This window comes from Notamacropus eugenii, chromosome 2 (genome assembly GCF_028372415.1).
Source record: "Notamacropus eugenii isolate mMacEug1 chromosome 2, mMacEug1.pri_v2, whole genome shotgun sequence".
Classification (NCBI taxonomy): domain Eukaryota; kingdom Metazoa; phylum Chordata; class Mammalia; order Diprotodontia; family Macropodidae; genus Notamacropus; species Notamacropus eugenii.
In genome coordinates this window covers 235,540,977-235,553,241 of record NC_092873.1, presented here as the reverse complement: position 1 = coordinate 235,553,241, position 12,265 = coordinate 235,540,977, and the positions used below count along the sequence as shown (strand labels likewise).

Sequence of the window (12,265 nt, the reverse complement as noted above, 5' to 3'; positions counted from 1 at the left end):
TATCAAGGAAATACTTAATAAAAAGAGGGACAGGCAAGGATCACGTAGATCAGAGGTGCTGCAGGCAACCAACAACACCGCAGAATGCAATCCAGACCAGAGTAAAACATAACTTGGAATTATTTTTTCAAATTAATAAAAATAAAACAAGAAACATTACTATAACTTGGAAGGTCAAAATGTGGTCCATAAGGGCCCTTATGTCCACTTTAGTGGTCCCCATTTCTACTTGGGTTTGCCATCAATAATGTAGGCAATTTCTACAACAGCTGAAATCTTCTGTAACAACTGACTGAAAAATAGAGAAAATACAAGATCCTGACATGCTTTTTTAAAAAAAATTCTAAAACAGCAATTGCCTTGACCATGGAAGAATCTTGACTCCCATGGAAATGTAAAGATGATTCAAAAATCCATGGACAGATTCAACTATAAAGATAATTTGGTTGAAGAATACTTTGAGTATCATATATCAAAAACAAGACATAAAACAGAGACATGCATCAGTGTGAAGCTATTTTCCAACTGTCATGGAAGAGGTACAATGCAAAATCTGAAAAGTTTAAAAAAAACAAAACAAAACCGTTAGGTTCGACCAATACTCTTGCATATTGATGACATGATACAGATAGCACATGGTCCCTGGGATACTACAGAAACCTCCCAAATGGGATCCATTAGCAATCAGAAGAAATCAACATTATCAGTTGACAAAGGGTGAAAAGTACAAGAGGAAGAAAAAGGAAGCCAATTTCCTGGATTTTAACATGCAACTGTATGGGCAAACATCTTGCATAAATTCTTCAGACAGAAATTGTTATTTTGCATGACTTTATGCAATTGTGAGATTTTTTATTTTTTTCTCTTGTTTTTCAATTTGCTGGAGAAAAAATGAATGCTTGTTAATTGAAAAAAAAAAGGTAATGAGCTTCAAAAACTCAAGAGGCCTGAGACTTTTCAAGCCTTCTCAAAGTCCTTATCAGTGGTATCTGATATTCTAAAGAGATTTCCTATAGACTGAACTTAGGTATAAACAGATGGTTTTGAACTAGCACACAGCTCATACAAAATAATGTGACTATGTTCACAGGAAATTCTAACAAGATCCCTAAATAAGATTTTTGGGGAAATAAGATGCTATTTTTGTTCTTGCTCAGGCCTTTCAATCATGTCTGACTCTTTGTGTCACCAGTTGAGTTTTCTTGAAAAAGGTACTAGAGTGGTTTGCCTTTTTCTTCTCCAGCATACTTTATAGATGGGGAAAATGAGGCAAACGGGGTTAAGTCACTTGCTCAGGGTCACAAACTCCTAAGTGTCTGAGACTATGTCTGAACTCAGGTCTTCTATCCACTATGACTCAAAATCTTTAGGAATAATCCTCCCAGTTCAGACTTTACTTCACCTTCTCATAGGCTGTAATCTCACCCAATTTTTTTCATAGATAGGAAAACAGAAACCCAGAGATATAAATGATTTACGCATGGTTACACAGGGAAGCGTTAAGAAGCAGGGTTAAAATCTAGGTCTTCTTACTCTAGAATCTTCCTCTCCTCCTACATAGATATGGATTATTAGTTTTGAAATAGGAAGTGCTTAAGTAATAATTTGTACAATTAAGGCTGACTATAATAATATTATACAATCATCCCATTAGATGATCTAAATCACTAAAAGGGGAAAGATTATAAAAGTCGATACGAGAAACAGGTGATCCCCAAATCTATGTAGCTAATCCTAGCCTCTCTCCAAAGCTACCATCAATCAACAAGCATTCATTAAGTGCCTCCTAGGTGCTAGGCATGACGTTAAATTCTGGGGACACAAAAAGAGGCAAAATATAGTCCCTGCCCTCAAGGAGTTTATAAACTAAAGGTGGAAGACAACATGCAAACAACTATACGCAAAGCAAGATATATACAGGATAAGTAGAAAATAATTAACAGAGAGAAGGCATTGGAATGACAAGGGCTTTTTTAGGGAAGACTTCCCATAGAAGTGGGGACTCAGGGAGGTCAGTAATCACAGCGGAAGAAGAAGAGAGTTTGAGGGATGGGAGACAACCACAGAATGCTAGAGCTGAGAACTGGATTGTCTTGTTTGTGCAACAGCCAGACGGCCAGTGGCACAGTATCAAAGAGTATGTGTCAGGGAGTAAGGTAACCTAAGACTGGAAAGGTAGACATGTGGGTTAGGACATGAAAGACTTTGAATGCCAAACAAAGCATTTTGTATAGGAAGTCGTCAGAATTCATTGAGCAGGGAGATGGATGTAATCAGATCTGAGCTTTAGGAAAATCACTTTAAGTGGCTTAATGGAGGATGGAAAGGACTTGGGGGAGACCTGCACCAAGCCAAAACCTACCAGCAGGCTATTGCAATAATCTAGCATACACCTTTCTTGTAGTTCCTGGAATATGATACTCCATCTCTCACATCCATATCTTTGCAGTGGCTCCCCTTCATGACTGAAATGCTCTGCCACTGTTCCTTCACACCTGAGTTTCCCTGGCTTCCTTCAAGAATTAAATCAAATCCTACATTCTACAGGAAGCCTTTCACAATCCCCTTAGCAGCTAATATCTTACCCTCTTAGAACTGTCACTGCTGCTGAGTCATTTCCGTCATGGCCAACTCTCCATGACCACCCCCGTTAGGGTTTTTCTTCTCAAAGATATTGGAGAAGTTCATCATTTCCTTCTCCAGTTCATTTTACAGACAAGGAAACTGAGGAAAATTGGGTTATGCGACTTACCCAGTGTCCCACATCTAGTAAGGGTCTGAGATTGGATTTGAAATCAGGTCCTCCTAATTCCAGGCCCACCACTCTATCCACTGTGCCATCTAGCTGCCTACTCTCTTAGATTACCTTCCATTCATTCTGTATTTATCTTATATTCCTTTCCATGCTGCTAACCCCATTAGACTAGGAGCTACTTAAGGGCAAGGACAGCGTTTTTGCCTTTTTTTGCTTGTCCAGCCCTTAGCACAGTGGCTGGAACACAGTAAGCACATTAAAAATGCTTAAATGAATGACTGACAAAAAACTAATTATTACTCAGAAAAAAAGACTTTTGTAATCTCATGATGTCTTATGTATAGAAGTGTTGTTTCCAAAGTTGTATTTCTTTCTCCTGTCATGTGTTGATTAGCAAGTATCTGAAATTGTTTGACATATAAATTATTTTGCCTCTTGCTTTCCTTTTCCTGCCATCTGCTGCACATCACTGTACTCTCTCACAATGTAATCATTCCCATTAGAATATGTGATAGTAAAGAAAAATCAAAGCAGCTATCTTTCACACCAGCTTCAGTTTGGTACAGAGAAAGTTAAAAGCATTGGCTTCAAAAAAGTTTTCCAATTACAAAAGAAGTTTGCTGTTCATGGTATGTCATCCTTTTTTTGGGGGGGGGGGGCAAAGATCAGATTAAAAAAAACACATTAAGAAATATAGCGTTAGGCTGTGATTTTTTTACATTTTTACTCCATTCACAGATAGGGTGTGTGTGTGTGTGTGTGTGTGTGTGTGTGTGTGTGTGTGTGTGTGTGTGTGTGTGTGCGTGTGTGTGTGTGTGTGTAACATCCAATATTCACATAGCTCTTCAAGGTTTGCAAAATGACTTACCAATAGTAATGTATCTCCACAACAAGCCTAGAAGGTTGAGACCATTATTATCCTCACTTTACAAGTGAAGAAACTGAGGTAGACAAAGGTTAAGAGACTTGCCTAGCATTACATACCTACCAAATGTTTGAGAGTAGATTTGAACTCAGGTCTTCCTGACTCAAGGTCCACCATGCTATCCACAGTACCATCTATAAAAACCTCTAGGCATATTATTACTATGAAGTTACTATGAAATGCGATGAGCACCAAGCTGTAATACAGACATCAATGATAGGCAGCCATAGTATAGTGGATATAGATGAATTTAAAGTCAGAAAGACCCAGGTCCAAGATTCTCTCCTACGTATCAGCAATGTATCCACAGAAAAGTCACTTCAACTCATAGTACCCCAGAAACTTCTCTAAGATTATAAATTATAAAACAGATGCAAAACTCTACTGGAACAGAGAATCTCCATACAAAGGAGTTTCTTACACAGTCAATCCCATTTCCTTCAAAAACATACACAGAAATTTTTAAAACTTAGAAAATAAAATTTAGAAAAAAACTATCACTCATCCATTAATTTGATATGAAATATTAATTTGTATTATCCTTAATTTGTTACTATATTGGTTTTATGATGATCTTTCCAAAACTATTGGTCATAAAAATTGAATACATACACAAACACAATGATAATAGCAGTTGTAGATACTCAGATTTTCTATAAGGCAGATTTAGGAATAAGGCAAGAAATTTAATCATTTGACTAATGTGGGAGGGGGTATGTGTTTTTACTCCTTTTCAAGACTGCTGAGCCTCATATTTTTTTTTTAAAATCCTTAATAGTAAATATAAGCTAAAACAGACTTACCTTTTATGATCATAGTAGGTTGTTTTCAGACTGTTCCACTTTTCATTCAAGTGGTTCAGTCTTTTCTCAATCAGAATGGCTCCTAGATGGGAAACATCCAGTATAATTCTGGGCTCCTTCCTACGAAGAGCTGTAATCTGCTCCTCGACTTTGTCCAGGAGAGAATTGATTTGCTATAAAAAAAAAATGTCAATAGAGACTTGGGTTTGGATACTATCTCTAACAATGATTATATTAGCTGTATGTCCTTGGGAGAGTCATTTCACCTCTCAAACCTCAGTCTCCTCAACGATGAGACTGGAATCATAGCTGCAGTAGCTACTTCACAGGACTGCTGGAATATCAAAATGCTGTGCATAAAGTGCACAGCAGGTTTGAAAGTACGGTAGCAGCGCTGGCTATTATAGAATATTACAATAGCTCTCCCTTTACACGTAGACATCATATAGACTTTTTATCATGGAGACTTATTAAACTTTAAGTTACAAGGCTGGTATTAATTTGCACTGTGGAGTCAGTTTCCTCACTCAGAGTTATAAAGTCATAATTCTTCCCTTCCCTCCTCCCACTCCCATAAAAATAGTACAGATACTAAAAGAAATAGTAGCAGCTGTGGTCATTAACCTTAAGGCCCCCATTGAAAGTCATTCTGAAAGAAGGTCATAATACATACAAAGCATAAAAAGAATGGACAAAAAGGGGGAGGGGGGCATGAGGAAGGAACCAAATGAGTTACTCAGGCATATAGAATTATGCTTTTATATATTCAGCCATATGAAATCATCAATGTTGGTCTTTAAAGCATAGATGACATTACCATTCATGGGAGTAGGAGAGAAGTGTAGCACATACCAATTTAAAACTGAATAAAATAAAAAACATAACAAAATCACAAGGAAAGGAAATAGAGTAAATGGTCAATTCTTGGGAAATAATCAAGGGAATTGAGATATATGTTCATATACGCTAGATATATGCTATATGTACACACATATAAAATTGACTGAGGCAAAAGTTAATATGCTTTCTTGCTTCATCAGTGGCATGGTTCATATATGCAATCTCTACTCAGCAACTTAATACAATGAATTTAGAAAATTAGATTAAGGAATTTTTGTAATAGAAAGAAGACTTATAATTGGTGTAAATAGTAATGTAATCATCTCTAGTATGCCACATTTCAGGAAAGACTAGATTGGAAAATGGGAGGCATGGATTCCAGATGTGGCTCTGCCTCTGCCTAGTTAAATACACTCTCAAGTTTCCTTCCAAGCCTGGAACTCCATGACTAAAACACCCTGTGATGATCTTGCTTTGAAATTATAGTTCTCCATATGATGTGCTACTGAATGCTAACGGTATAAAATCTAATACGTTTCACTCTAGTTTCTACTTTTATCATAAATACATTCCCCAGTTATTTCTTCACCATGCAGTTTGTACTATGACCACTATTATCGGTAATCCCTCCAAAAGAAACTTGGATTACATCCCCTGAAAAGCCAGCTCTGATGGGCAAAGGTTTGGCTTGAATCTCCCCAGTGCAAGGACGCCATACCATTTTGAAGACATCTCAGTTTCGAGACATGTCCCTCACCCAACATACATATAATTTTTTCTCTTTCCCTTTCTATGTTGTCTTCTCTTATTAATTATTCTTTAAGCTGCTTGAGGGCATCAACTGCCCCATTTATTTTTATGTCTCCCCAGCCCTTAATGCAGTGCCCAATACATAACAAGTGTTTAATAAACAAATACCTTGCTGTCATTATAGCTCTGAATACTCCAGAGTAGCTATCTGACCTTCATCTCTCATAGCTTCTGTTTCCTCAACTATAAAATGGGGATAGGATACCTCACAATGCTATTGCAGTGACCCAATTAGATGATACATGTAAAATGTTTTACAGATCTTAAGGTGTCCTAAATGCATTTATCAGAGAAATAGTTTTGATGGACTCTAGCCTCTGCTCCCAGCATCAATATCCCAACTTCTTCATATGCCTCACTACCTCACTAGAACAGCAGGTGTGTCCCTTACCTCAACTACATACCACATCCACCTAATATTAAATAGGACCACAATAGGCAGCCATCAAGAAAGTAGCACCAAGAGGATGCTGAGCAGAATCTTTTACCACTAAATCATAACCTAAGTGGATACATGCACAGTAATAGCAAAGAACTGGCCTCAGGTGAACTTAGGATGTAGAGAGGGTTATTATAATATCATTAGTGTACATTAATATCCCCTTTACCCCTTTTCTGTATGCATTCTGGATAAACATATTTCCACCAAGGCTAGGAACCCTACCGATATCAATTCAGCCCTCTGATAATTTACTCTTCGTATATTCTGTAAAGATGAGTTGCACCTTTTGCTCCATAAAAATCTCTATCTTGCTTTGTTAACCTGCTGGTTCCTCTATGGAGCCTAGCCTGTTTGTTGAGAGCATAATCCTCAATAAGCCTTTGCTTGGGCTGGAGATGGTCTGAGTCTGTGAAGTCTTTCAAAACAAACTTACAACATGCCTTGTAACACCACAATGTTTTTGACACCCAGCATGGAGAGGAGAGTCTGATTCTGATACTTTTCAATCAAAGGTAAGTCTTTTCCTTTCCTCTCTCTTGGCTGGGGTCCCTCAAATACCTAGGAAGTCTTGACAAGACACTTGGGGCCCCAGTGTCCATGGGCAATTTCCCTGTAGACACAGGAAGCTCTTTGAGGAACTTTACAGTCAGCTCTGAGCTGGCTTTTATCCCTCTCTGAGGGACACCACATGATCAAGTGAATGGTGGCTACAAAAAGGATTTCTTTGCATTCAGTGCCTTCCCCCTACCCAACCCAAACCCATAGGACTCCCCACTAGGCAAGTATCCTGCAAAGTTGGAACAAATTTGGCTTACAGGACATGAAAACAATTCACATGAGTGTAAAGAAGGTAACACAATGCCTGGGAGAGGGAGACACTATAAGTACTAACTAGGATTATTAGCTTCTTCATTGGATGGCACCGCTATACAATGCCAATGGTGATGAGATGCCCAATTTTCCGTGTTAGGTATTTTGGAATTGTATTCAGTAAGCCTGAAGTCACCTAATCAGTAATGGGTTTGTTTCAAGTTTCAAATACATAATATTGTTTCAAATTGGTAAACTATTGTATTAGTTCCAGAAAGTATTGGATTTTCCTCATTCTAGAGGAAGAATTACCATAGGGTGAACAGGCAGACCCTTCTCTGTGGTTCTTGTCAATTCCTCTTATTCTGTAAATTTTCCTGTGTGGACAAGTTCATCAGCCCAGGAAAAGAGCTTGTTTGGGTTACAGAGTTCCTAAACAATGAGCTTGGCTTGCTGAGAATGTGCAAATTTATGTATTATATACAAATATATTTATCTGTATATTACATGCATGTATACTATTATATAGAAATGATTTCTAATGATTGGTCTTTACACCAGGATAAATGTAAATTCAAGAAGGAAAGAAAAACAGGTGAAAGATGTTCAGGGAAACTTCTTATGCATGAAAGTTATGGTAACATTTTTATTGCTCCATTAAGAGTAAAAATAATTCCATCTAGCCCTAAGCTGAGTTTGATGAAACTTGCCATTTAAGATAAAAGCTCTTGGGCCTATAACTGATTTTTTTTTTTTTTAGTTTGAATTTAGGTATAGTTGTATGCATTAAATCAGTACTCCACCATCTGAGAAAAATGCCACAGGCTACTCAGAGGTGATGTGATATACTCAACTGCAAATGACAACAGGGGGAGGTTTGCTTCTGGGACGACCTTGGCACAGCCTAGCCTGGGATCCTCCTGGCTCAGTTTCCCCACTGTGTTCCTTTGAAAAGGAATGTTTCCCAACGTGATGATTTCTGAGTCTGGCTATACAGTGGAATTGTTACTGCACGGTTGATAAACTGTGACTCCTACCAAAAGTCAAACAGAGCTAAGGATATTTTATCTTGTGATATGTGCTATGATCAGGTCCCTACTTCTTCCTTTTATAGCAAATTTCTATAAACTAAGCGAGTAGTCAGTAAAGTATATGAGCAAATGTAAGTATGTGAGATCTTGCTATTTTGATCTAAATTTACAGTCATTCCGTGGCCTAAGCAAGAATTGTGAGCTTAAAGTCAGGAACCTCTTTTGTTTCTGTTTCAGGAATGAGATTTCAGTACAGTTCAAAGACAACATAAGGTTGTAAAATGTTTCAAAATGATGTGAGAATAACTGGGTACTGGTCCAGTTGATTGAGGAACCTAGCTGTCATTCTATTAATTACTAAAACTAAATCAGAAACATCTTTAGTTTGGTTTGGAAAAGAGAATTTCAGTGTCACCCATTTTCTTAAAGTGAGGTAACCTATGGAATATTTTGCAATATTTTGTTTTACATTAATGGAAAACTCAACTTTATTATGAACATGTTTCCTTATGAAAAAGTTACTGATATGTACTATTTTGTAATCCTCCAAAGTTTTTTTTTTTTAATTATAATTGAAGTAAAAGTTAGCCTCTTATGAGTATATTCATTTCTTTTCTTTTCTTTTTTTTTTTAGGGAGTCAAATCACTCTTTAATGTAGTTGGAAAAACTTCACAGCATGAAGAATTAACTTGGAACTCTTATAGTAAGTCCAAGGTGAGTCAGAGTTAAAGAAAAATGTAACATGTAACACTAGAAAACAGAATACCATCTTTATCAGCTGTGAAGGGTAGATGCAAAATGCAGCCTTAAAAGTTGTCAAACATGGTCTATCACTTTCTTATATCTTAAAAGATTCTACAACATATCACAGAAATAACTGTTCATTAATCCACTGAATATCAACATTAATGAAGTAAAAAAAAAAAATGGAGACATATGCTTGGTAGGAAACAACTTTAGTTACAGACATGAATGGCTGTCACTTTTATTTGCTGTGACAGTTATCTACCACTATATAACATGCTCCTCTACATAAGAGATTTAGAACAGTTGAGAAACTAAAATGTACACAAAACAAGCTTTACAGCATCTGTCCTCTAATCTTTTTATAGTTGAATTGGTTCTTACCACAAAGTAACAGTTAAGTTCTGATTTTGAGAAGGAAAACCTTGAAATAAATGTGGGAATTAGAGGATGAACTATTTGGTCTATTAATCCGAAAACTCTTCTACAACCAGTCTTCTCTCACCTATCGCCTTCTACTTATTAGTGTGTAAGTTTCTAGCAAAATAAACAGTGTTACAGAGAGAGAAATGGGATGAAGTCAAAATAGGAAACAGAAAAACGGTGAAATGAAAATAGTCAAATTTCCACATTAACAATGTATATTGTCCTCAACCCAAAGGATGGAATGTGAGCCATTTACCAATGTGAGGACAACAGTGAATTTGCAGGCAGGGACCTCTTATTTCTCCAGGAGTGATTCTAGCTGTTCCTGCAAGGAACTGAGCTGTTGTTTCTCTCTTTCTTCCTGCTGTTTGAGCTCAACCAGCACAGCCTGTAGATGGGTCTTGAGTGCCAGATTTTCTACTTTGATGATAAGATCTTCCTGTCTTTTTGCTCTTCCTTGAGTTTCTTGGAGTTTACCTTTCATCATATCAGTCTGCTTCTGAATTCCCAGGACCATCTGATTTGTTTCCTCATTTTCTTGGCGCTGTTCATCAGATTCATCAAGCTTGTCTTGTAGTTGCCTCTCTAGGTCTTCCTCAGTGTCAATGATGTTTATATCTTCATCATCATGAGGATGTCTTTCATCTTCCTCTTCACTACTGCTGCTAATATCATTAAATATCTCCCGAAGCTCATCATGTTCTGAGGAGCCATGGCCCTGCTTATGACTCATTCCTGGAGATGAAATTTCTAGGCCTGCTAGGGAAACTGGGTTGTCCACTTCCTTTGTTTCATCTTCTGCAATCACCTCCCATCGGGTACTGACAGCTTCTGCATCTGTACTGAGAAGCCTCTTTACTTCTTTTTCCACATCTGGTGATTCAATGTACTTCTTCTTGGCTGTCTTACGGAACCTCCTCTTTCTGACATTCTTCAGAGGCAGAGTGATACCATGGTTCCAGATGAATTTCCTCTCCCGGTCCTTATCTTTTTTCTTGCTTGCTTTTGGATCAGTGGTGGCAACTGGTTCTTCTGGAGGCGGGTAAAGATCCCCATCCACACTGCACACAAGCATCTGGCAGATATCTGCTGTCTTATAAAAGGTTTTTTTATCTATAGTTTTCAAGGATTCAGTAATGCAGGGCAGGTCAACTACCTTAGCAGCTAATGGGGCATCGTCCACATGGACAATTCCATGATGTCCATCTGCATGTAGTTCAATGGTCAATTTATCTTTCAGGTTGACACTTCCAGACTGTATTGCCCTTCTCACAGTGGAAGCATAATCTGGAGGCAGACGTAATATGAATTGGCTTTCCAACTCATGGGGAGCATCTTCTTTGTTCTTGCTCATTTTCTGTTTTGTAACAGTCATTTCCTTTCGTCTTACTCCACAATAAATGACTATCACTCAAAATCCTATGCTCTGGGTTTAGGTCCCAAAACACTCCTCTGGCATTTTCTTGGGAGACAATGGAGGCTGTTTTGTGGTAGACCCAGGCAAGTCACAACCTGGCTAGGCCTCCCTTAAGTGTCTTCACCTCAAACGAGCAGGAATCACAAAGAACGCAAACACCGCGCTCCTGCCCCTGCACCTGAAGCATATCCATTTCTACAATTACTTAACTCAGGGGTGGAAAGCTTCTACCTGCAAGTGTTGTAACTTGCATTTTTATGTAAAGGGTTGGATAATCAGTAGCATCTGATCCTCTTAAAGAAAACTGGAATCAAAGTGGACATTTTTGAGAAACTAATAAAATCAGATAATCCTGTATATCAAATGCAAATGATTCTAATGGGGATCTTGGTTTCTCCTTATAATTGGGCCCTACATATTGAAGAGCCAGATTTGTGTTTTCCAGACAACAGGCCATTGCTCACCTACACTTAGGTGAACAGTAGATTCCAGCCCATACCCACCCATGATCCCCAAAATGTGGCCTATGCTCGGTTCTGGGAGAGCTCTGGGAGAGCTTTGAGGCAGGGACAGCTTCTATTCCTCTTTGCATCCAGAAGAAGCTACAGAAAACTGAGACTTTCATCCCTTTTCCCAAATGAATTTGGGATCCAGCTCTTTGAGGAGAGAATGATGGAATGTAGCCACTGTACCCACCCCCAATCTCCCAGCTTCCCCATGTGCTTAATTCTCTCACTAGCGCAGCAAGTGTGTCCATTACCTCAGCCACTTAACACATCCATCTAGTCTCAGACAGGCTCCCAATAGTCAGTCATTAAGAAAGCACCACCAAGAAGGTGCTGAGCAGTGGAGGGCTGCGCAGGAATAGCAAAGAGCTGTTCTTAGATGAACTTACGATGTAGAGAGGCTTGTTATAATATCAATATTATCCATTAATACTGTCCAGTGTCCTTTTCTGTATACATTCTGGGTAACCGCATGACTAGTTCCACCAAGGCTAGGAACCCTGTCCATATCAATAACCTCATTCAATATTTTAATATTCATATATTCTGTAATGACAATTGCATCTTTTGCTCTATAAAAAGCCCTGTCTTGCTTTGCGAAGCTGCTGGTTCCTCTAAGGAGCCTAGTCTACTTGTTGAGAGTATAATCCTTAATAAATGCTTTGGCATGGGTTGGAGATTGTCTGAGTCTGTGAATTCTTTTGAGACTGCCGCACAACACACCTTGAAACACTGTAACAGTTTCATAACATGTC

General features: G+C 38.2%; 2 protein-coding genes across 3 annotated transcripts in view; both read right to left on the bottom strand.

The window, feature by feature from the left end:
• LOC140526997 (utrophin-like) overlaps nt 1–12,265 on the bottom strand; it is an 80,385-nt gene that overhangs the window by 58,828 nt on the left and 9,292 nt on the right. For both annotated transcript variants that reach the window (XM_072643616.1, XM_072643615.1), the window contains exon 3: nt 4,484–4,656. The gene's annotated coding sequence lies outside the window, so the exon portion shown is untranslated. The remainder of the gene's footprint in view (nt 1–4,483; nt 4,657–12,265) is intronic.
• LOC140526999 (transcription initiation factor TFIID subunit 7-like) lies at nt 9,643–11,147 on the bottom strand. The gene has a single exon (XM_072643619.1). It carries the CDS (start codon nt 10,960–10,962, stop codon nt 9,883–9,885), a length of 1,080 nt encoding a protein of 359 aa, XP_072499720.1. The 5' UTR covers nt 10,963–11,147; the 3' UTR covers nt 9,643–9,882.